We start from the raw sequence: 26687 nt of genomic DNA on the forward strand, positions 1-26687 counted from the left end.
GTCCAATAAATTCATCATTAATATCCTCAGTAGCATCAGATACAGATATCCCCCTCATCCTGTTGAACTTCCACAGTAGCATCCTCAATTTCTTTGTCACCATCTTTACTTTTACTGCTACTCATCCTTACATTTGCAGAGGGTGCAGAAATGGTGGAAGGAGGCTTCTCTAGGATTACATTGTCAGATATGACAGACTCTCACATAGCACTCGTGGACACCCTTAGACTCTCCACAGGGATTTGTGAAGTTTGTGAACACACAGTTTGTTATTCAGCCTTAGTTTGTTTTATGCACGGATTTGCCTATTTAAAAGTGACACCTCTAGACTTGAGATGGTGTTGCATGTGAGGTTACAGAAGATGCCTGACTGTGATTGGCCCCGGCTTCCACAGTCGGCAATCTAGTACATGAAACAACAATAGCAGGACCACTACTTGGAAAGAAAAGCCATGGTCTGAGCCTTTCCTTGGGACTGCGTGTGGTATATGGCATGCTGGCAATTGTAAATTTTTCAGCAGTAAAAATTTTTTCTTTAACATTGTGAAATATTGTTTAGGTTTTTGGTTCCCTTTCTTACACCTTCTTTCCCCTTGATCACCTTTAGTTGATGTTGAAGTACTATCATGACTGGCAGCAGCCATAGCACTAGTACAGTTTTCTAGCAACTGATCCATGAACGGTTTTATGTACAACATTTCAAGACCAAGCCAGACTTACTGTACACCCAGAAAAAGGCAACGCTTACCTATGCAGCAATGTTATGCTTAAATGGAATGGGTATGAAATACCAGTGGCTGAAAAGCTGCAGGTTCAAATCCCGACCGCGGAAGCCCAACGAGGGAAGGTAAGTACACTATCCCTCCCCTGTCCCCCCCTAACCCTCCTTTTGTGGTGCCTAACCCTAATCTCCCTGGGGAGGCTTAACCCTAACCCCCTAGTGGTGCCTAACCCTAACCCCCCTCCCCGCAGCCTAACCCTAACACTCCTGGGAGGGTGCCTAAACCTAACACCCCCTTCCCCGGGGACAAGCACATACTTACCCAGCCAAGTAGGTTCGAGATTCGAGCTATTTGGGATTCCGGCATTGGTATCCCAATCTCATTCAGGATATCGGCGTATGCATTATGCCGGGCGGCATAATTCCGGCTTCGGTGTATCTACAGCTGGCATCCCATCCGCCTCCAATATCATTACATCCCCTTGCACAGCATGCAGCAAAAACATGTGAGGCAGAGCATATCTGGACATCACAGCAGCAATCGGGTGAAACACAACAACCACTGCCCAATTAATCTGTCTCAAAATACTGTATTCACACCACTTCACTAGGCCACCAAGACATCTACTCCAAAGGCCCAGTGCCAGGCCATAGCAAAGGCGACAGGAAAAGCAAAGGTTTATAAGGAAAAACAAAATTAATTAAACTGAGCAATGCACAAGGATGCAAGCGCAGCTAGCAGGGATGCCTAGCATAAATGGGACAAGAAGCAAGCTTAATCCAACCAGGCAAGGCCCAAATCAGGACAAATTGCACCAAAAACTAACAGCACCCTTCAGCTAAACTGCACAGGCCACCTGTTTGCTTTGTGAGCAAAAGCAATGGGCTAATCTAATTGGTACAAATTTGCTGACCAAATAACAGCATCAAATACAGGATACTGAAACGCACCGAAGGAAAGAACATAGAAAGCGCCACAGCAAACAGATTACATACGTAGACAACTAGCGCCTAATTTGATGTGACATATAAAGTATGAAAAAATAAACGGGACAATCACCGAATGACATACAAGCAAACGCGCAGTGTGAACTGTCCGCAGGATCACACCAAGATTACCGCAGCAGAATGTAGCCCTCCCAAGCCTAAATCACTCACTGGTACTACCTTACTGGCATTAGCAGCCAAACCCCTACAACTAGAGGAGCTATTGGAGGAGGTGCAATAGGAACCCACCTACGCATGGGATGGCACCTAAACCTAGGACTGATGCAGAGGCGTACGCAAACTGCACGCAATTCCAAGCAAGTACAGATGTGTCCACATACATCTCTCCTCCGTGCGCTACTAGTCGTGCTACACATAACGCGGGAGCTCTATGTGAATCGGTAGCGCTGAGCATCTTTTGGTGCAAATGCATCTTCTTTGTGATGTGAATAGGTAGCACAAGCAGATTCTGCTGATTAATGATATGCGGTATGCCTATATTCTGTGTGTGACTGTGGTTGAAATGCTACATTACAGAGTTACAGCTGCTGACACTGTAACATAGCATTGTGCATGCAGTCGTTCACAGAAAATATACATATGTAGCATTTCTGCAGTCGCACACAGAATATAGGCATGCTGCATGTCATTTTAATCAGCAGAATCTGCTTGTGCTACCCATTCACATCACTGAGGGAATAAGACTCATTTGAAGGTAAAAAGCCATACAAAAAGATGTTCTGCGCTATCGAGTCATGCCACAGCATGGCGCGACTAGAAGGGCTGTTTAACATGCAAGGAGGCCAGATGTATGAGGACACATCTGTATGTGCTACCGCGCCTGCGTAAAAAATCAGAAAAACCTCATGGCATTAGGAACTATTATATTTTACAACACATTAATAATCTATAGTTCTAAGGACCAACAGATGTCAAGCAATAATAATATGATTAAGAAATAAAAAATAAAATAAAATAATGATACATATTTTCTTAGTGTATGAAATCGCATCTAAATGTATTAAGAGGTAATACTAAATTATATGTAAGCTAGAATAGAGTTTAAAGTATTTAGAAATATAATTATAGAAAATGCAGTATTTAGAAAGATGAGTTTTAAATTCTATAATGGCAGCTGCTAACTTGTTTACTAGATTGTACATATTGATACTCGCGAAAAGCAGAAGTAGGATGTTTTGATTGAAGAATTCTTTAGTAATTAATAGAGTAATGCAAGGCTTGCATGGCTAACTAAGAGATACGTATAGCACTATAGCTGGGTACACACTACGAGATCTATTGCAAGATATATAGTTCTGACACGAATATGGAACGATATATCTTGCAGATCGCATAGTGGCACTGATTCAGAGCAGGACGCTCTGACAGAGTGCTCGCTCTGAATCAGGGCTGGCCTTCTTAATTTTTAGAGCGGCCTCCTGGCCACCCACAGCTATAGCGAGCGGCCAGGAAGATGGTCGCGATGGTCAAGACCATCGCGACCATCGGGCTTACGACGAGACCCTTGTGGTAGGGTCTCATTGCCGCAAGCCCTGGAGTGCTTTCGGCTCCATCAGAGCTGAGAGCACTCCCACTGACAGTGATGTGATGTCAGTGGGGCCAGCCCCAAACAGTAGGCGTTCCAATGGGAACGCCTCCGTCTGGGCAACCATGCCCCCGGCACACCTACCAAAGGGGGCGTGCTGTCACTCAACATTGACAGCACACCCCCTTTGGTACGAGACCCGGAGCGACGGCTTGCCCGTTGCTATCCGGGTCTCGCGCATGCGCACGACGGAGCCACCATCGAACCGCTTGCGAGCGCTCAGCGCTCGCGAGCGGGTCTGAATCAGGCCCAGTGTGTATGCACGATCGCACTGTCCCATCTGCTGTGCAGCACTGGGCCGGGCGGCCCCCGATAATCAAGTATCCAACTTGCTGCAAGTAGCAGCGATGGATACAAAATCACTGGAGCAATTCAACATTGCTCCTGTGCGGAGGCAGCTGATCCGAAAATCAGCTGTCTGTGCGATCCCATTCGCTCCTACTTCCATATCAGTGAAAGTTAGCACTACAGAGTTTGACCTGGCAGTGCTAGTGCGTCTACATGAACTGGGATTCATGCAGGCGCACAAAGCCCCAGCATGCGGCAAAAAGAGCCAGACAAGGCAGGAGAGATTGGATCCCTCTTCTCAACCTGGGACTCCTTTCCATAGGGAAGGAGCGGGGGTGCGGGAGCAAACACCACCTGAAGATGACGTATATTCCTGCAGTCAAGCTCTGAAAATATTGAATTTTCAGATCTTGATGAATTTATGTCCCCATACTAGTGTCTGGGGACTGAAGAACAGATTGGGGCTGACAGTTAAGTAGGAGATATCAGTGAAATCCCCTGTATTACCTTTATAGTGAATAGCCCCGATACATAATTTATATAAAACTGGTGAAAATGCTAATTTTCATCTGCTTTTGTATAAATTGAGTGCTGATAAATAGACCCCATGGTTTAGTAGCTTGATTCCAAGGGATATATTTACTAAGGTGCGGGTTTTTAGAAGTGGAGATATTGCCCATAGCAACCAATCAGATTCTACTTAACATTTATCTAGCACATTCTAGAAGATAATAGCTAGAATTTGATTGGTTGCTATGAGCAACATCTCCATTTCTAAAACTGTAAATGGTTGTTACATAAGATCATGTTAGAAACATATTGAAGTTGATTATGAATAGAAATTGTTATTTTGACAGCTTAATGCTTGAATATGTAATCATAATTATTTGCTGGTCACAATAATATTTCTTTAATTTGACAGAATCATACTCACTTGACCAGAACTTACCAGAATCTATCCTATTTTTTTGCCATTTGTCATCTTTGGAGTCTAATGTGGAAGCTTTGTCGTCCATACTTGATGAGCTTAATTCAGAATCACTGTCACTGTCACTAGAGGCCACTGAAAAAAAGAGAGATCACCACATTAAAAGAGTAACAGCAAATACTGGGCCTGAGTCATCATGGATCGCAATTGCAACAGTGTATGCAGATCGGCCAATGGTGCATACAGCGCATGCACAGTATTGTGATCGCACTGTGATCACGTATGCAACTACAAAGCCACCGCAGAGTGAGTGACGGGACTTCAGCATTTGGGGGTAGTGACGGGGGAGTGGTCGGAGAAATGCAGGCGTGCCTGTCCATTTGAACGCTGTTTCCTGGGCATGCATAAATTAGCCACTGCAACGGCATACGCAGCTTGAGTACTCTCTGCGTGCAACGACAGTTGAAATGTCTGAGACAGGTCAGACCTGCTGTAATTCTGTGTGAGGGTCCGATGTTACTGATGTATATGCAGAACTGCGAGGTATTACGGATGTGAGAAAGCGGTAGTGGGGGTCTCTATGCCGGATGAGCAGTTACAAACATTAGCTTATTTTTGCAGCAGAACTGTGTGCGTAATCGCAGCTGCGATCGCAATAGCGACCAGTAATGAATCAGGCCCACAGTATGTGTTGGTTTATGTGGACAATGCAAACATTTAGTTGATTTACTCTAAACTGGTCTACATGCTATAACAAAGGTTATTTTCTGTTTGACAATAAATAGCAACTGTGTGTCTAACATTGTACTAATCTTATATATAAAATTAATTGGTCTGTTTGTTTGTCTATCTGTCAGATTATGCATTCAGACAACCCTGCACCGATTGGGATGAAACCAATGTGAGGTGGTTCAATTGGATCCTGGCCAGGTTTTAGAGGGGTTAGGGTCCCAGTCGGACCTCCCATTGCTGTATGATGGGCAGAACTTTGACCCAGGGAGCCTGTTATGAGCCTTCCACTGGATGGACTGGACGAAAAGTGTTAACATTGGATTCCAGAAAACATACTAGGGGGGTTGAGGTCCCGGTCAGACCACCTGTTGATGTAAGCTGGGCAGAACTTTGAACTGGGAAGCCTGTTCTGGACCTTCCACTGGATGCATTTGGATGAAAACTTCAGGCATGACAATGGGTCTGGGATGCCTAAAGGAGTGGTTGAGGTCCCAGTCGGACTTCACAGCAGAGTGCGCTGGGCAGAACTTTGACCTAGGGAGCCCGTTCTGGGTCTTCCACTGGATGAATTTGGATGACATCACATAATTTGTACGAAAACTTCAGAGAGGGGTAACATTTGATCCCAGCAGACATACTAGGGGGTTAAAGTCCCGGTTGGACCTGCCATTGGTGTACGCTGGGCAGAATGTTGACCCGGGGATGCTGGGCAGAACTTTGACCCAGGGAGCCTATTCTGGGCCTTCCACTGGATGGATATGGATGAAAACTTCACAGAGGGGTGGCAATTGGTCTGGGATGCCTAATGAAGTGGTTGGGGTCCCGGTCGGACCTCACGACAGAGTGCGTTGGGAAGAAATTTCACCCAGGGAGCCTGTTCTGCCTTCCACTTGTTGGATTTGGACAACATCACATAATAAAATGTAATAACTTGAACATTTAAACTTTCGCTAGTACTGTATATATAGAAAAGTCCCAAAAATATACAATTTATTTTTTCATAATTTATTTATTTATTAACAGTTTCTTATATAGCGCAGCATATTCCGTTGCGCTTTAAAATTGTCAACATTAATAGAACAAAACTGGGTAATAACAGACAGATATATAGGTAGGAAGGCCCTGCTCGCAAGCTTACAATCTATAGGGAAATAGGCATTGATACACAAGGATAGGTGCTATATATTGCATTTTGGTCCAGCCAGAATGCACAGTTTCTTGGTGGGATGCATGATCCATTCACACCGTAATGTCGGGCAAATTTCATGAGGATGTAAGAGAAAGACGATGGGCCAAATGTAATAGGGTGAGAGTTTAGAAAATGTGAGAGTTTAGCAGTAAACTCTCACATTTGTTGAGTTTTATCTTCAAAATGGGAAAACATCTGAATGAGATTTTAAATCGTGAGTGTTTTTTAAATCTAAAAAAAATGCAAGTTCGCTCTGTTACTTTGTTTTTGAACTCTATTACATTAGCAAAGTTTAAAAAGTGTCAGAAACTCTCACTTTTCTAAACTCTCACCCTATTACATTTGGCCGATATGTGAGGTTGTGTGTGGACTGTGAAAGGGGATGTAATTAGATATGGAAGCTATGAAGGGTATGTGGGCGGTTCTGGGATCTGATAAGCTTGCCTGAAGAGGTGAGTTTTCAGGGATCGCTTGAAGGATTGGAGACTAGAGGAAAGTTGTATTGTGCGTGGTAAGGCATTCCATAGAGTGGGTGCAGCACAAAGAAAATCCTGTAACCGTGAGTGGGAGCAAGTAATGCATGGGGATGAGACGCAGATCTTGTGCTGAGCGGAGAGGTCGGGTAGGGAGATATTTTGAGATGAGTGAAGAGATGTATGCTGGTGTGTCTTGGTTAATAGCCTTATGTGTAAGTAAGATTATTTTGTATTGAATACGGTAGAAAGCAGAGCGGGGCAGCAGACGATGAACATTTGACAAGGAAGATACGCCTTGCAGCTGCATTCATAATTGATTGTAATGGCGATAGCCTATTTTTGGGAAAACTAGTAAGGAGGCTATTGCAATAGTCAATGCGGGAAATAATAAGTGCATGGATTAGAGTTTATGCAGTGTCTTGTGTGAGATATGGTCAAATTTTGGATATGTTTTTTAGATGTATGTAACATGATTTTTAGACAGATTGAATGTGGGGAACAAAGGACAGTTCAGAGTTAAGGATTACACCAAGGCAGCAAGCTTGAGGGGCAGGGTGGATTGTCGACTTATCAACAGTGATAGAGAGATCAGGTTGGTAGCTGTTATTGGCTGGTGGAAATATAATTAATTCTGTTTTAGAAATATTAAGTTTCAGGTGGCGAGATGACATCCAAGATGAAATTGCAGAAAGACATTCAGTGACACAGACCAGTACAGTTTGTGATAAATCTGGGGAAGATAGGTAGATTTGAGTATCATCCGCATACAGATGGTACTGAAATCCAAAAGAGCTGATTAGTTTGCCAAGAGAGGAGGTATAGATTGAGAATAACAGAGGCCCTAAGACAGAGCCTTGCGGTACTCCAACTGATAGAGGTAGCGAAGAGGAGGCAGAATCAGAAAAACGAACAGTAAAAGAGCGATCAGATAGGTAGGAAGAGAACCAAGAAAGAGCCGTGTCCTTAAGACCTAGGGATTGTAGTGTTTGTATGAGAAGAGAGTGGTCAACAGTGTCAAAAGCAGCAGAGAGATCTAGAAGAATAAGGCGTGAGTAATTGCCTTTAGCCTTGGCAGTGACCAGATCATTTACTACCTTAGTCAGTGCTGTCTCTGTGGAGTGTTGGGAACGGAAGCCGGACTGAAGTGGGTCCAAAAGTTGTGTGAGTTAAGAAAGTGTGTGAGGCGGGTGTAGACAAGTCTCTCTAGTAGCTTGGAGGGGCATGGGAGCTGGGAGATAGGACGGTAATTTGAGAGAGTGTTGGGGTCAGAGTTTTGTTTTCACATCAAATGATGTAAATATTAGCTATTTAAACCTGATTCAATACCAAATTATTAACAAATATGCAGATTTGTTAATAAAATTATACCAAATCAGGTTTAAATAACTATTTACATAATTTTATAATGTAAAAAAAAATCAACAATTTTCGGGACATTTTTGAAAAAAAAAAATTGTTTATTCAGTGAAAAATAAATATAAAATATTCATGTGTTAACTGTTTATTTTCAGCAGCAGGGGTAGTACATTCCTGAAGATTGCCCAGCAATGCTGCCTGGGAGAGGGGAGAGACTGGGAGGGAAGCTCAGCTACATTGGGCTCAGGCTGCAGGAACATTCTCTCCCTTAGGCTATGGGTTGGCAATCCTGTTAGGATCGCCAATCACTGTGGCTATGGGGAGCCACGGCTGCAGTGAGCCATGCGAGTTTGGGCTGCAGGAAGATTCTCTTTCTTCAGCCATGGCAAGGTAGAGAGGGGGTAGGTTGCGGGGGGGGGGGGGAGCTGCAAGTCAAGAGGGGCTAGCCAGACACAGTGAAGATGGCTGCCAGAAGATTACTTTCCAGCAGCCACCAGTGGGCTTTTCTGACACTGTCGCATAAGATGCATCCATAACAGGGAAAACCCAAATTTCCGTGATCACATCTGATGTGATCACGCCAGGCAAGTGGTAAAGGAAGGGCTATATTCTTTTTTTCTTAATACATGAAATACTGTTATTTCACTGTTTGCTTATTTAATACTTTTATAGCTAGTAGGACATTATTGGTGGCTGATTGTAATCCTGATCACATACATTTGTTTCACACACTTAAGCAGTGCATCAGTGGCTGTTGGTCAGAGTGGCTGCACCGTTAAAGTGTTCTGTTACAAGCGTGGTAAGATATTGGCATCATTTGCTATCCCGTAAATAACAGGGGGAGAATAGAAGGAGACCACTCTAACTGATATTACTGCTACAGGAGGACAAATTTCATCACTCGCCAAAGAGTTCAATTACTCTCCACCTCAAGCACCTGGTCTGGACACTGCCTGGAAATACCCTAATGAAGTTTTAGCTTGAATAAGATCACTACTGGTGTATGAGCAGCTCTTACTTATTTTTTTCCTTTTGTTTCTCAGGATGTATACTTTATTATCTATCTGTGTCACTATGTTATTAACCTGTATTACCACCTACATCTACCTGCGACCATTTCCCCCCATCTTATCTGACCTTATCTGCTGCAGCCTACCTTCCTACCACTTCAACCCATCTCCCTCCACTGCAATGAATTAGCCTCCTTTACCTCCTCTGCCATCTGACAATATAACTAAGCTCAAGGTCCCTTTAGCTCCTATTGTCTCTCATCATCATCATCATCATCATGTCCCTCTAGAATGTAGGTTCAGGAGTGCAGAGAAGGGAGGTGGAGTACTAATTACCCAGGCCCAAGCTTGTTGGAGGGGCCCGCTACACCATGTCCCATGCCTGTTCACTGTCTGTCCTCTTCAGTTGTTCCTGTTATGTCTTATGCAAATGTCTCTGTATGCTGCATACGTTACAGTATGTGATTTGTTCTGATAATTGCAGCTATGCATTTATTACTCTGATTATCTGTGTCTATGTATGCTCACTGTTCTGATTAATATCTTTATTTGCATGAATTGTTCTATACTATTAACCCACAACAGTTTAGTCATAATATAAAGTTTTGTCATATATTTATAATTTACATTTATAAATGTGTACAGACACCAACCACCCTGTGTATGGACACATTGTGGCACCTCATAAAAAATATATATATAATAGTACAAAGAAGTGAAACCGATCAGCAGAGCTGTGACTAGACTTTTTGGTTCCTAGGCCAGAAAGATCTGCCCCCCCCCCAATTTTTCTAATATTGACATAAGATGCACAACCAAAAAAGGAGTGTGGCCTTATGGGGAAGGGGCATAACAAAGCTGGCTTGTCCCGTATGATGATGAAGGTGTACCGATCCATTTGTACCACTGTTATCCAGGTGTCACTGCCAAATACAGTGTGAATTCAATGGCTGCAGTGCCAATACACAATAATTATGCAGTATCACCAGCTGTAGATGTAGGGGAGCGCTGGTGAAGCTGCCCCTGCAGCAGGATTTCTCCATCAGAACAGCCGTACACAAGCCTGGAGCCAGCAGTGTAGATCACTGACTGAAAGTATAGAAAGAGCGCTGCTTGTAGTGTAAATGCAGCAAATATCAGCGGTGGAGAGATCCGTGTATGTACCCTGCGCTCCCAGCTGAACTCACCGGCAAAGGTACTCGAGGTGTGCTGGTAACACCTGGGTCAGGAATCAGTGGCTGTGTTCAGGGCTGCCATCAGAAATTGTGTGGCAGATAACTGTGTGTAAGGTGTCTGACTGCCATGTGAGAAGTGACAGAAGGACAGTATTTTGAAATGTGTGTGATAAATTAAAGAGGACGTGACTGAAAGTGCTCAAGGAGGTGGCCAGAAGGAGGGGGAGTCGGTCAAGGAGGAAATAGCGGCTGCCAGGAGATGTCGGGGATAAAAAAATGGAAGCTAGTGAAAATGATTATAAACATAAATTTGACACGCCCGAGCAGCGCACCCTGCTCTGCGGTGCCCTGTGGGAGGAAAAGAAGCACCAGAGAGGAGAGGGAGGTTGCAGCCGCCTGAAGTGTCTATGGTGAAGGTGTGTGAGGTTCAGGGACGATTGTCCAGATCACCCCCCTTCCTTGATCCATTGCAACTAATCCATAGATGTGCCACAATAAAAACCATTGCCTGCGAATGTTGAAATTGTCAAAAGCATGTTAAACAATGTGGATGAACTCCAGTGCAATGTTCAATGGGTTTATAAAAAAAAGTATATGAGCTCTTACTTATTATTTAAACACTTTCTTATAATACTGAACTACAATTGTAATATTGTATTGAAGACTGCAGCCAAGAAAAAAAAAAGGATCTCTCTATTTGTTCTATTTGGTAATCTGAAGAAAAAAACAGGACACAAGCTTTCCTTTTTTTAAGTTTCTCTGCTGTAAAGACACATGAAGATGATATTTACGGCTTTCATTATCTCTTTTAGTTCCATTAATAAATGACATCATCGTTCAAAATGAACTGGCTAGTAGCTTCCATAAGTAACCCACTGACTTCTTATTATGACCACTATGATACTAAGAGGGAAAGCAGAGAGCAAATTGTCCTTAAAATTTTACTTCACAGTCCATAAAAATGTACCAGCACTTTTATCTCTTTGTAGAACCATAAACTATGAACAGAAGTATTAGTGTTGTTTTTATAAAATTCATGTATAAGTTATCTCAGCATTTTATTGATAACTTACCTCCATTTTTTAACATGACCCCATAATTAGAAAATTGTGTAAATGATAGCGATACCATAGGAGTAGATGTACTAAGCCTTGGAGAGAAATAAAGTACCAACCAATCAGCTGCTATCATTTTTCAAACACAGCTTGTAACATGACAGTTAGGAGCTGATTGGTTGGTACTTTATCTCTCTCCAAGGCTCACTGCATCTCCCCCATATATTATCTAAGTATATACTTCACAAAATGATATGTAATCGGGGAACAATTCTCAGCAGAGTTGTTGATTTGCAAGTTGACCTTTTATGCAGGTAATAATGTTATGAGCAAGTTGGAGTGGAAATTTACATATATAGAGTACATTTGCTAAAATCATTTGCAACCCTTTGCTCATAACTGTGGGCGTCTGCATGCTGCTGTTTAAATGGCAATACTCACCCAAGCGACCTGTGCCAGGCAGAGAACGATGCTAAATAGGTATAACATGTAATGCTCAAACTCAACTTATTAGTTAATGTACTGTGTAGACTGCATTAACCTTTAGCACAGTTCAGCATCTATGTGGCTCTAATGATAGTTTATTCACAGACACCCACTAATTCCACCTACAATTAGCAGTACAGTTGTTTGTTCCTCTAGCACTGGCTGATCATTCAGTTATTGATTTACAAAATACAGTAGTAAGCCAGATTTAACCTTATCTAGTCAAGTGTCTTCAGCACCACAATGATTTACAAAGAAGCTCAATGCTGGTTTTGCTATTAAAAAACAAAAACAAATATAGCTTACTGTGTTATATAAAATAAAAATTAGGTACTGTATTCACAAGTGTAGTACACATTTTCTAGAAGAAGACTTTAAATAACTAGTTTATTGCTTTTCTGAATGGAACGCTGAAAAGCAACATAATGGCCCTGTGATGAATATTTACAAGTTTAGTTAGTGATTGCTAATTGATTCTGTCTGTTACTGCAATGGAAAAATATTTCTGGTGGTTATTGTTGCTGTTTTTACATTTTGAGTAAACTTAGATATTGACCTAATTGTGGTATTTTGCAGTAACATCAACTTGGCAATATCATCATTTCTTCTTAAAAGGTACATGGTAATCAAAACAGTGTACACTCAGGGGCAGCTCAAGGGGTGGGCTGACAGGTCCGTCGCCCGGAGCGCTGAAAGGGCACAACTGCCGTTAGCCCGGCTCCTCACCGTTCCTCCTGCTGCCTCTCTTCTGCTGCTTAGCGCCCTCTAGTATGTGCCGCCTTCCCCTGCTACTGTGACAAACTTATTTCCCCCCCTACGCTATCCGCATGCAGGGGTGGAGCCAATATGTCTAACTGCGCTGTTTTCATTTCCCCACCATACGCAGGATTATATTGCAAGGGGCGGAGCCTAAATATGCAAGGTGCCCGTCCCTGTCAGAAACTTGCAGCAGCTGCATCAGAAAGGAGTATGCATTATGTATAATATATCTAATAGGAGTGTTTCAAATATATATATATATATTTTCCCTCCTGGGAAAAATGACTTCCTTGTAATAGAGGTACACATCGGCGGCACTCCAAGGATTTGTACACAGACTCACTGCAACAGCTCAATCACTTTCAAAGTTTAAGATGTCTTTGATATATGTTTCATCAGGATATAAACATAAAAACAATCTTACCTTACTTTATACCACCTCGTGTGTGCCTGGACTCCGGTCAGTCCCGATGCGCACCCCGACGTGGACGAAATGACGTCACACATCAGACGAATGCTGGGAGAGAACATGTCGGTAACCATAGCAACCGTGTACACCACCACCGATTTAAATAAGCTGTAAGTTCCAGTGTAAACAACAACAATAACATCTGCAATCCAAAATGTGGAACATATAAATCATTCATATAATGTCTTATTAAAAGACTCAATTATAGCCCAGAGGGACTATTCAATTACCTCTTAGATATAGAAAGCATGATTGCCACCTATTATTCATAGTAGATGTATGAATACAATCTATGGGAAAATAAAATTTCGAATCATATCCTATGGTACATATATACTTAGATACCGTGAAGCATAACCAGAAAGCAGTAATCATCACAACCACTCTAATGTTACTAAAGGTGTCATAACACTCAAGATGACAGATGACCTTAATGTGACATATCTTACAAAAAGCATCCTAGAGGTATGGTTATGCTTCACGATATCTAAGTATACATGTACCATGGGGTATGATTCAAGATGTTATTTTCCCATAGATTGTATTCATACATCTACTATGAATAATAGGTGGCAATTGAATGGCATTATTATACCACTATAATAAGCAGTACACCAATAACCAAGTATCCATAGTTCTCTATTTTTTTATGTAAACCACAAAATCCAATTCAAGGGGCAATCTATCTCACAGTCCAGTCTAAGTTTACTTTAGTCATTTGCTTGCTGAGTCAAGGGCTGTCAGGCTGTGCTGTGCTCTGTCCAGGGGGGGATGTGTTATCCAATCCAGGGGTGTGCAGCTGTGCTCTGTCCAGGGGGCTGTGTTGTCCAATCCAGCAGTGTTCTGTGCTCCTTCCAGGGGGCTGTGTTGCCCATCCAGGGGTGTGCTGTGCTCCATCCAGGGGCTGTGTTATCCAATTCAGAAGTGTGCTGTGCTCTGTCCAGGAGGGAGGCTGTTGTCCATCCAGGGGTGTGCTGTGCTCTGTCCATCCAACACATGCAGTAACCCCTTAACGACTCGCGAACTATGTTCGCGGGTCCCTATAGTAAGCAGGCTAACCTGGTCGATATCGACCAGGTCTGAATGCTTGCACAGACGACCATCATATGGTCGTTTTCAGGGGCCAGAACCTGTCAGATTTTAACAATAACGATAGGATCGTTATCGTTAAAATCTGACAGCTTATCGTACCGTGTGTATGCAGGATAAGGCCTTGGCCTTTATTTATGACTGGTGGTTCTGCCTCTTATGAAGATGTAAGCCCTTCTTCCTGTAGAAGTTTAAAAAAATGAAAATCGTTAAGGCACAGAAACCAACTGTGTGCTCAGAAATGTCACAAATCCCTGAGGAGAGTCTAAGTGTGTCCGCGGGTGGCATGTGTGAGCCTGACCTTTCCAATACTGTACTCAAATAGGAGCCTCCTTCCACCATATGTGCGCACTCTGCAAATGTGGGGATAAGCAGCACATGTCAACATGCTGACATAGAAATCAAGGATGCTGCTGTGGAAGTGTACCAGGATGAGGAGGATATTTGTGTAGCTGACGCTAATAAGAATGTTAATGATGAGGATGTTGTTGATTAGAATGTTATTTGTGTAAATAAGGCACCAGTGGAAACAGTTGTTACCCATGATAAGGAAAAGACCAGTCATGCCTGGGCATAATACTAAAAAATTCACTTCTTATGTGTGGAATTATTTCGATCCAAACCTGGATAACAATTGTTAAGCATCTGTACCCTCTGTAAAGCCAGAGTAAGTAGAGGTAGGGACCTTAATCATCTAGAAAGCTCCTCCCTGTTACGTCATTTGCAGTGAGTTCATGGAACATTTTTCGGAAAATCAGAAACTGTTGCTAAAAAAATAACAGACAGTCCATCATCAGTTTGTTCCCTTCCCTCAGCTAGATCCCAGCACCTGCAATCTCCACCACCAACATTTTCATCATCAATATCCTCACTAATGATCGGAGGTAGTTCTGCATCCAAGATAAGGCTAGGCGACTCCTCCCTTATCCAGTATTCCTCAGAAGAATCCTTGAGCGCTAAGCTTGCTGCTGCTGCTGGGGGTGGCTTATCATTCCAGAAAGGGACCAAGAAGACTACTAGTATTAGTAGTAAAAAAAAACAATTGACTGTTAAACAATCCTTTTATAGAGGAAGCAAGTATTACAGCTGTCACTCAGTTGCACAGCGGACCACTGATGCCATGACGGCTGTGCTAGTATTACATGGTGAAATAATAGAAATTGAGGATGTTAGTGTGGAGGAAGTGCAAAAAGGAGCATAAGGAGGATATTTGTGTCCTATCTGATGAGGATGTTGATGATGAGGATGTTGTTTGTGTAAATCAGCATCCAGTGGCAGCAGTTCTTGCTCGTGATAAAAAGAAAAATATAGTCATGCCTGGGCATAAGACCAGAAAAGCCAAATCTTGGGTGTGGAATTATTTGAACCCAAATCCTGACAACAGTTGTTAAGGTATCTGTATTATTTGTGAAGCCAAAGTTAGTAGAGGTAGGGACGTTAACCATCTAGGCACCTCCTCCCTGTTATGTCATTTGCAACAAGCAGTCCAGTATCAGCTACCAGCAGTTTGGACCAGCACATGCAATCTCCACCACCAACACCCTCATCATCATCAACCTCCTCCTTAATGATAGGGGGTAGTCCTTCCAAAAAATAGTTTTTTGGGGGCCCAAACAAACCAAGAACTTCAGCCACAAAAGTGTCAGTCCTTGTCGCTAAAGTGCTTGGTTTGTTAAACAGTGCATATCTTTTTTAATATCCCACATAAGAGTGGGTGGGAGGGCCCAAGGACAATTCCATTTTGCACCTCTTTTCTTTGCCTTATGCGCTGTTTGGGGCATTGCAGACTGACATTTATATAGTTTATTAAACTGCAATCCTATCTGCTACTGTTGTGTGGTAATGTTTCATAGATGTCCTATAATTTTTTAAACTGCTGTGCGCTTGTGCCGCTGCTCTGTCGCTTACTTTAGACAGCCAGCTCACTGCAGCCTTTGGTCTATATTGGTGAATAAAAAGTAGTGTAAACAATATTGTGAGCTGTGCCTGAGAATTATTGTTATTAAGGTTTTTAATACTGTAGGAAAAACAGGCCCAAATTATGTGACGTTAGCTGTTTTTATAATTTTTGGATAAAAATAAAAATCCAAAACCTAAAAGGTGATACAGATCCAAAACCAAAACACGGGTTCAGTGCACATCTCTAATGTCTATATAAATAATATACATATATGTATACTATACAGTATACAGTATATGTATTGTTTAGAAAGACAATTTGTGATCAATGTCTACAATATAAAATATACATCACAATATTAGATGCCACTACTGTCTTTGTAAAATTAGTTCCACTGAGCAATAACAGACATCCACGGGAGCTGAGCTGTGGGCAAACGCTAGTATATATATATATATAGTATATATAAGTAATGCATGTCATATACACAATAAGGAATTGTCACTGGACTATTATGAATAAACACGAAAGTTGCATTTGCCATATAAAATGTACTTCCATACAAACATCTCCACATCTCTTGTAGTAAACTACAAAAATAAATTGCCTTACACCTATCTCTGTTACATAAACCCCCCAGTGTGTGCATATTATGTATGTATTATATACGGTATAGCTCCCGCTCAGCTGATAACTGAATATTTTAGACCAAGTAATCAATTTTATACAAAAAGTGAGCGACATCAAAATGGCTGTTTATGATTTAAGTCAGTCACATGATAAGCCTGTTCAGCTGTCATATTTCAACCTGTCTGCATTTCACCAATGTATATAAGGATTCACATGCTTCATTATAGGTATGAAATTAATAATACATTTTTCTTGTCAATTGTGACCCAAAAGCATTAATGTCTTGTATATATATATTACAGGTATTCTATGTAATGTAGCATATTTATTGTGTTTACCTTTTCCTCCAATTTTACTTCTGTCTCACCTTTCCCTTTACCCATTAATGTTTCTCAAACAAATGCTTGGGGACCTTTTTTTCCATGAAAGCTGACATTTTTGGTTCTATATCATAAAAATGGATACTACCATTGCTGCTCATTATGTAATCTTGTGTAACAACAGATAAAGCTATTTATGTGTTATTACAATCAAAATTAAATATGGGAACCAAGTATGTGCTGCCGATTTAAATGTTGTATTGTTCCATCATCTTTATGAAGAAACAGTGAATGTTATAAAAGTGATTTTCTCCTGCAATATAGTAGTAAAAACACCCAGTACAGAGATGGACAATGTGAAGTTGATTCTATTAAGACTACAATTAAGGAGACAATCACAAAACACAAATCCTCATGAAATATTAACATTGTGCTTGCAGTACTGTATGTTTATATTTAATTACATTGGCTGAAATAATGCTGCTAACAAACAAACTGCAGATGTTTCTAAATTAAGGAAGATTAATGCTTAAATTATGTCCTAATTCCTCAAATCATGGCAGTGGTTTTAAAAAATAAAATTAAAGTAGGAATTTTATTTAATATAAACAAGTTCCTTTTATTAATAAACACTACCATCAGTTCTTAAGTTTATCATTTTTAATTAATCTAATTTTAATTACAATGATACAATTTTTGTTGATTTTTACACATATTAATATGTAAAGTTACACTCCAGTACTGTTCTTTTCTAATAAGTTTTGTAGTTACTAGCTAAATAACAATATCACTCTGTACAGCAGCTTACATTGTGGGCCTTATATTGCTCTAAATTCTTTTTACCATCATTGGTGTATACTGTCGTGGTATATGATGTCGACATTCATTATGTCAGTACCATAATGTCGACATTCAGATTGTTGACATTCACAAAGTCAACAATGACAAAATGTCAACCTGTTCCGTATGTCGACATTATGAATATCTACAGTCAGAATGCTGACACTAATTTCATGTGTCCACATTCATAATGTCAACATTTTATTAAATTTTGAAAGTCGAAATTCTGACTACATCCCAGTGGATATACTGTACCATCTAGTGCCTGAATTATTTGTCTAATTTGCTTATCTAGTATAGTACTTCTGTATTCCAATATTAATGGACACATGCATTCTCATGCAAGTTAGAGAGAGAGAGATGAAAGTAGACAAAAAAAAGAGCTACCGCGGGGCCCTCCAAAGACACTACTGCAGTACTGTAGTAGAGCGGAGGCATCCTGTGCCTACAATCCCGCCCACACAGACCTCATGACACCACAGAACTAGGGCAGGAGCAGGATTCTGGGCCTTTACATGTAGCAGGGCAAGTATCCAGGCACACTGCAAATTGAAATAAGGTACTATCAGAGCAGCAACAATGCTACTCCTTAGGCCTTGCGTCTTGGGTTGCGGACCTGATCGTACACCCCTCGGTACTGCACTAAAATATCTCCCAAATGTATCATGGAGCCCTATTATGAAATCACTCCAGTATTTGCTCTAAAACTTAAATATTTCAATAATAATTTTATATAAAAAATATATTTGCATATTTATATAACAGCAGTACATTTTATGGAAAAGAAAACTGCATTTAAATTCTGTACAGGTATGGATAGTTACACACATAGAACAGATCTCATTGCCTTGTACTGCATCAGCGATTGCTGTCACTATTACTGTAAGACTATTGAACTTGACCTCATCAGCAGGCAGACACTAACCTTTAGTGACAGGCTTTATCATAATAGCTCAAAGAGCTGCATTTCAGGCTGTCACACAATCTTTCCCCTCACCACAAGCTCATTTCGATTGGCATCATCTTTTATTGCATTTTTGATTCATTTGGGTCGTCAAGCCTGAACATTGCCATTTTAACATCTACCTGAGAGCATCAGAAATCACATTTCTAATCTGGTTTAACAAATCTGGCTGTGAGAGAAGTGTTATCTATTTGCTACCACTGAATGAAATTACATTACAAATGGGAATAATACATCATTGCCAGAAACTTTAAGGCAGGGGCCTCAAAACGGCAGCCTGCCTCCTAAAGAGCTGTTCATTATTTCTTGCATGCGTCGACTCCCAGCATCCCTCCATTGACTCGAGTTAATTGTGCCTGCCATTTCTTTTATCACACGCTGACTCCTATATTTTTTCCCATGTAATGTCATAACTTGTTAAAATTCAATGCTGAAACCAGCACTATGTAAACTGTGTGTGGTCCTTAGATCCATACTTTAGAATTGCAGTTATCTTCTCCTCTGTTCTATTGCCTGTTGCTCAATATACCTCACATATAAGAAATTACAGAAATGTATAACACTAATAACTTGCAGCAACCAAAATATCATAGCAAGATATAGCAAATACCTGCATTAATGTAATTATATGCTAAAATAATACATATTACCACTATAATCATTATATACAGTATACAAGTAAGGTAGAATGAACAAATCTATATGTAGGGATAACATACTGTATACTGGGGGGGGGATGACACAGTTATTACATACTGCAGAGCCGTAACTAGACTTTTTGGTGCCCTGTGCCAGAAAGATCATCGGCAACCCCCCTATTTTTCAAATAGGGACATAACCCACCCGGAAAAGGGGCATGGCCTCATTGGGAAGGGCCAGGGAAGAGATAGGGGTGGCCAGGATAAAATAAGAGGAAGCTAAATGTGAGAATGATAATAAACAGAAAATTGATAGGCCCGAACAGCGCCCCCTGCAGTGCGGTGCACTGTGCCACGGCACAGGTCGCACCACCCTAGTTACGGCCCTGACACACTGTGAAGTTATCTTACATTATTTTATGATTTTGATTCAACGTTTTCACTGAAAACTAAAGCCACATAAATACATAGCATATCAAAAATAGAAAGCTGCCCAAAAATCAGTGATGCCCTATTAAGAATACTGAAGGATCATAAGTATTGTAAAAACTGTATGTCAAATTATTTCATGTTCCACTTGAGCTTATCCTGTGCCAGCAAACAAAGGAGTACAGCCATGGCCAAAAGTTTTGAGAATGACACAAGTATTAGTTTTCACAAAGTTTGCTGCTTCAGTGTTTTTAGACCTTTTTGTCAGATGTTACTATGGTATACTGAAGTAAAATTGTAAGCATTTCATAAGTGTCAAAGACTTTTATTGTCAATTACATTAAGTTTATGCAAAGAGTAAATACTGCAGTGTTGACCTTTCTTTTTCAAGACCTCTGCAATTCCCCCTGGCATGCTGTCAATCAACTTCTGGGCCACATACTGACTGATGGCTGCCCATTATTGCCTAATCACTGCTTGGAGTTTGTCAGAATTTGTGAGGGTTTTTATGTCCACCCGCCTCTTGAGGATTGACCACAAGTTCAATGGGATTAAGGTCTGGGAAGTTTCCTGGCCATGGTCCCAAAATATCGATGTTTTGTTCCCTGAGCCACTTAGTTTTCAATTTTGCCTTATGGCAAGGTGCTCCATCATGCTGGAAAAGGCATTGTTCGTCACCAAACTGTTCTTGAATGGTTGGGAGAAGTTGCTCTTGGAGGATGAATTGGTACCATTCTTTATTCATGGCTGTGTTCTTAGGCAAAATTGTGAGTGAGCCCTCTCCCTTGGCTGAGAAGCAACTCCACACATGAATGGTCTCAAGATGCTTTACCGTTGGCATGACACAGGACTGATGGTAGCGCTCACATTTCATTCTCTGGACAAGCATTTTTCCCACATGCCCAAAACAATCTGAAAGGGGATTTAGCAGAGAAAATAACTTTACCCCAGTCCTCAGCAGTCCAATCCCTGTACCTTTTGCAGAATATCAGTCTGTCCCTGATGTTTTTCATGGGGAGAAGAGGCTTCTCTGCTGCCCTTCTTGACACCAGGCCATGCTCCAAAAGTCTTCACCTCACTGTGCGTGAAGATGCACTCACACCTGCCTGCTGCCATTCCTGAGCAAGCTTTGCACTGGTGGTGCCCGATCCCACAGCTGAATCAACTTTAGAAGTTGGTTCTGGCGCTTACTGGACATTCTTGGGGGCCTTGAAGCCTTCTTCACAACTATTGAATCTCTCTCCTTTAAGTTCTTGATCATCCGATAAATGGTTGATTTAGGTGCAATCTTACTAGCAGCAATATCCTTGCCTGTGAAGCCCTTTTTGTGCAAAACAATGATGACTGCACATGTTTCCTTGCAGGTAACCATGGTTAACAGAGGAAGAACAATGATTTAAAGCTCCACCCTCCTTTTAAAGCTTCCAGTCTGTTATTCTAACTCAATCAGCATGACAGTGTGATCTCCAGCAATGTCCTCATTAACACTCTCACCAGTGTCAACGAGAGAATCACTGCCATGATGTCAGCTGGTCCTTTTGTGGCAGGTCTGAAATGGAGTGGAAATGTTGTTTTTGGGATTAAGGGCCTGATTCAGACCCGCTCGCGAGTGCTCGCAAGCGGGTCGATGGTGCCCTAATACGCATGCGCACGATGGAGGGAGCTCCGTTGTGCGTATGCGCGAGACCCACATAGCGACAGCCAAGCTGTCGCTATGGGTCTCGCACCAAAGGGGGCGTGCTGTCGATGGTGAGTGACAGCACGCCCCCTTTGGTGGGCGTGCCGGGGGAGTTGCTGCCCAGACGGAGGCGTTCCCATGGGAACGCCTACCGTCTGGGGCCGGCCCCACTGACATCACTAGTGATGTCAGTGGGAGTGCTTTTGGCTCTGATAGAGCCAAAAGCACTCCAGGGCTTGCGGCAGCGAGACCCTACCGCAGGGTCTCGTCACAACCCCGATGTTCGCAATGGTCTTGACCATCGCGACCATCTTTTTGGCCACTCGCATAAGCTGTGGGTGGTCACCCACAGCTATGCGAGCGGCCAGGAGGCAGCTCCATTTTTAGGTAGGAGGGCCCTGATTCAGAGCGAGCGCTCTGGTCAGAGCGTCCGGCTCTGAATCGGGTCCTAAGTTCATTGTCATGGCAAAGAGGGACTTTGCAATTAATTGCAATTCATCTGATCACTCTTCATGAGATTTTGGAGTATATGTAAATTGCCATCATAAAAACTGAAGCAGCAGACTTTGTGAAAACCAATACTTGTGTAATTCTCAAAACTTTTGGCCATGTGAATGCCAAAAGCCTGTTTCTGCTCTTACAATAACAATGATATAGCTTTGTCACTTAGGTGGTACTCTAAGTGCATCATCCAAGATCTACTGCTATGAGCCATGTCCTATCCTGGTAGTAGGGTTTGACACTTAACTAGAAACCCAGGCACCGTCCCAGTGGGAGAACTCCCAATCTCACATAAAGGAAGTGTCAGGTTGCGGCCTAGGATCGGCCATTACTCACCGCAGCACCGGTTTCTCCTGACCCCTCGAGTGGTCAGATGCCAGGTGCGGCGGCGTGTGACGCACTGAGTATTATACCTAGATTCATGTGGACATCCGTGTGCTGCGCTGTTCCTTGGTTGGTACCGTAGCAGTCATGAACGCAGCCATGACAGTTGACATCACCAGCCAGTCTCCGGACAGAAGGAAGTTGCCTGTGTAACGTTGTCGCTACCCTGTGTATTGCTGATACCCCGTTCCAGGTTCCCTAGGCGATCTCCTCAAGAATCAAGTGCCAACTTCTTGTGCAACAGTGCGTCCTATCATCTAGCCTGTGTGTGAATCAAGTGCAAACTCCTTGTGCAACAGTGCGTCCTAACATCTTGCCTGTGTGCGATACAAGTGCCAACTCCTTGAGCAACAGAGCGTCCTAACACCTTGCCTGTGTACATTGTTCAACCACCTGCTGACGCAATTGTGCATCTTTCACCACTCCTCCAGTGTAAGCTGCTAGTGCCATACTGTGACCAACAGTGCCTCAAGGACTTACCCCTTACTCATACGAGTACTAGTTCTCTGTACTTCTTGTAGAAGTATACCTTCAGGGCCACCGGTTATTTGTCTCCATTCCAACAGGATCAGACACCTGTCCAAAGGGCCACGACCTGCCAGCTGGGTGCAGCATAAATACCCATATCCCGCTTGGAGGGCTCACTGGTGAACACCTCCCAGTTGGTTAGACTCCGCGCCTTTGGACAGGTCTTGCCAACGTTTTGATACTCGTGGATGAGGAAGTCATATATCCAGGCCCCACGCCTACAGTTTCTATCTTATCCAGGGACCTCAGCTTCCATCACCTCCGTAGGGGATTCCACTCCACCGAACGTGACAGGAAGTACATGAACTTGCATCAAATGGTGTATTCCTAAAATTTATATAGGCAAGTATAAATGCAAACCAAATACACAATGTTGGACTGAGGCAATAATCGCCCACTGAGGGAATGCAGTGGTAGGGTCCCATACTTAATGGGCGTGGCTAGCCACTACAGAGGCTTGGTTAACCATTAGAGAGTGCATGATCTGGGCCCCTTTATGAATTTATATAATACATATTGATAGTTAATGCATGATAATATACCCGATTCATAACTGTAATGTAGTAATATATGTATAACAATTAAGCTAGTGGTTCCAAAATTCGTTCCTCGTGGCACCCTAACAGTCCAGGTTTTAAGGCTATCCATGGCTGAGCACAGATGGTTGAATCAAACTGACTGATGTACTAATTAAGTCACCTTTGCCCAAGCATGGTATCAATACCTAGTCAAAACCTCTGTACGATCCTGCCTATACCTTCTACACCTTTATACGATCCTGCCTATACCTTCTAAAATCATCGCTATTAGCGTAATGAGTCATACAGTAAATAAATGCCTTCAGACTTTGAATGTGTTTCCAACGCACAAAAGGTTATTATTCAACATAAACAGTAGGTTACACGCTGTGATCTAAAGACAATTTAACGCAAATAAATCATACAAACCCAAGCTACAGTTGTTACATACGCACGCTCTCTGGGATCATATACCGGCATCAGCAAGAAACCTCCGTCAACAGCATCAGCAAGAAGACTCCCGATTGGGGTCAGAGAGCACACATATATATTCTTACAGGGATAGGCAATACAATAGGCAAGTTTGGCATGATTCCATTGGTTCTCCGTCACGATGCTTCTGTTACAGGACAGTTAACAGGTCAATTCAAATGGACACAGGTCAGCCTCCGACAGCCTTTTGTCTCCTTTTTCCTGCTGCATGCAAATCTAAGCTTATTATTACATAGTACATTTTAGTGTTTTAACTCTCTACAGTCCATAAGTTGCGGACGCATGTTGCGATCTTCTCACTGATGACAACGGGAAGCTGTTGAGACAGAGTAGATCAGTACAACACCAAACATGGTCTGCTTATCATGTACTAAACCTTAGATATCAAATAATCTTTATTTCACAACATTAGTAATAAATGAATAAACCTTGAATATTACACCTTGAAGCTATGGAACGTTTTATGTAAGTGTGCAGTGTGTAAGTATTAGGGGTTTGGGAAAGGACGCTAGTTAGAGTTCACCATGGTACGTGTTTTGCAGGGCTGTTCCCTTTGTATGTTTTAGTGACTGTCTGCATTTATGTAGTGAGAACTTTTAACTTGGGGCAGTAGCGTACGCATTAAACTAATAAACAGCATTCGTATGCGGGGTATTATGCAGTCGCTAATGTGCGTATGGAGTTAACAGCGCAACTATGCGTATTTAATGTGTAAATGGGGTATTATGAGATATGCGGTCGCACGATGCTAATAATAGCATCGCCGTTTGTACTTAAGAGTGAGTTTCGCTAAAATGGCGCTGGGCGGCCATTCCCAAAATGGCATCGTGCAGATCTCATTTTTAAGATGGAGTCTTGTCGCCATTCGCAAGATGGCGTCACTCCGATCTAATTTTTAACTTATCCTGTCTCGGCCAATTATCCGGCTTCAACAGTCCATCCTTTGATAGCAACCAACATGCTATCATACACTGGTCTTACATTTAATTTTAATGCTTACATTATGACATATTATTTAATGTTATGATGGGATGGCACAAGATGGTTCTTAATCCATCAATAATGTGTCTCTAAGAGGGGACATAAAACTACCATTATACACACACCGCAGATCTTGGGAAAGATGTGGGGATACACCAATCCTATAAAAGAAGTCTTGAGGGGGAATAGGGCCTTACATTATTTGAGGTGTTTTAAAATAGCATTTTAATAATACATTTTCTGCATGTCTAAATATAATACATTATACGATGGTATTTCATAGTTCAGGGTTGTAATGCAGTTCTACATTTACCTCAGTATTCATATTGTCTCTACTGACCACCATCATAATTTCGTTCTTCCGGTTTACCTTATTTTTACATTTTCCACACTTCAACACAGTAGGAACACACTTGACACGTATGCCAATTACTATGATGACAACCAGTATGAGGATCAGGAGTTTGTGATCATTTCCTGGACCCATTCCTCTAGACTTGAGAACCATTTCCCTGGGTTCAACCATGAAACCCATTCCTCTACCTTCTCCTCTACTGTAGCCACTGAAGCATTATAGTTCTTTCGAAATTCCCATTTAAGCTGCAGAATTTCATCCATCTTCTGGTCTATCGCCTCCTTGGGGTCGCTGGTATCATTAGTGACATAAGTGCAACACTTCACTCAAAATTGGGTGGCCAAAGTTATGCAGTACCCTCCAGTGACAGCTGTTAAATAATTTAACACTAGTCTGTGTTGCACCAATTCTTTCTTGTACGCTTGCAACTCCCTACTTGTATACCTAAATGTGTCATCATACATCTCGGTGATATTATCAATTTAGCAAGATCTTGGATATATCTAAAATTACTAAAACTTGAAAGCCAGTTGTCTCACTAATTAACTGTGTGGCTTTATGTACATCACCAGGTATCATATTTCTTTTGCCTCTGTGTTCATACTGCGTGTGAAGATATGGTGATGGTGTGTTTTTATGAATACCAAGCATTTCAACATGTGTGAGGGTCATAACCTCTGGGACTACTTTTCCTAGGTAACACAAACCTTCAGAACTCGGAGAGCCACTTATACGCTTTCCTTCCACATATAAAGTATACATCGTTGGGGAGAACATAAGGAATAGTATGCATCATTATCATTAAACACATTTCCCTCGCAAATAATCCTATCTCAGGTTCTCCCATCTGGTGAATACATGTTTCTGGTTGTATAACCTTAGCACAGTACCCTTCTGGTATTCTACAACCATTTCTTTGGTATTGCTCAATGTATATTTATACCGGAAGTGTCTTCCACCTGATCCAATTTTGCATAATAGTTCATAATTCATAGGCTCACGGTCAGCTCTATGTGAGAAGGTCATCATCTGATTATTACCAGTCACCTCCCAACTTGGAGTTGGTGATGTTTAAACATAAAAGTGTTGTATCTACTTGGTACTGGTGGAGTTTAAAATGGGGTGGTTTGGTATTAAGAAATCTCCCGTCCAGTGTCTTCCCTTTTTGCAATTCTAAAATTTCAGAGATATTTAACGGGAAGG

At 41.9% G+C, this 26687-nt stretch overlaps 1 protein-coding gene across 9 annotated transcripts in view; it reads right to left on the bottom strand.

The window, feature by feature from the left end:
* Nucleotides 1-26687, bottom strand: part of RPH3AL (rabphilin 3A like (without C2 domains)) — a 441120-nt gene that overhangs the window by 14415 nt on the left and 400018 nt on the right. For all 9 annotated transcript variants that reach the window (XM_088449550.1, XM_088449546.1, XM_088449552.1 and 6 more), the window contains one exon: nucleotides 4552-4665. In XM_088449550.1, the coding sequence (XP_088305676.1) occupies nucleotides 4552-4665 (114 nt within the window). The remainder of the gene's footprint in view (nucleotides 1-4551; nucleotides 4666-26687) is intronic.

Source organism: Taudactylus pleione, unplaced genomic scaffold (assembly GCF_031769625.1).
Source record: "Taudactylus pleione unplaced genomic scaffold, aTauple2 ptg000487l, whole genome shotgun sequence".
NCBI classification, from domain to species: Eukaryota; Metazoa; Chordata; class Amphibia; order Anura; family Myobatrachidae; genus Taudactylus; species Taudactylus pleione.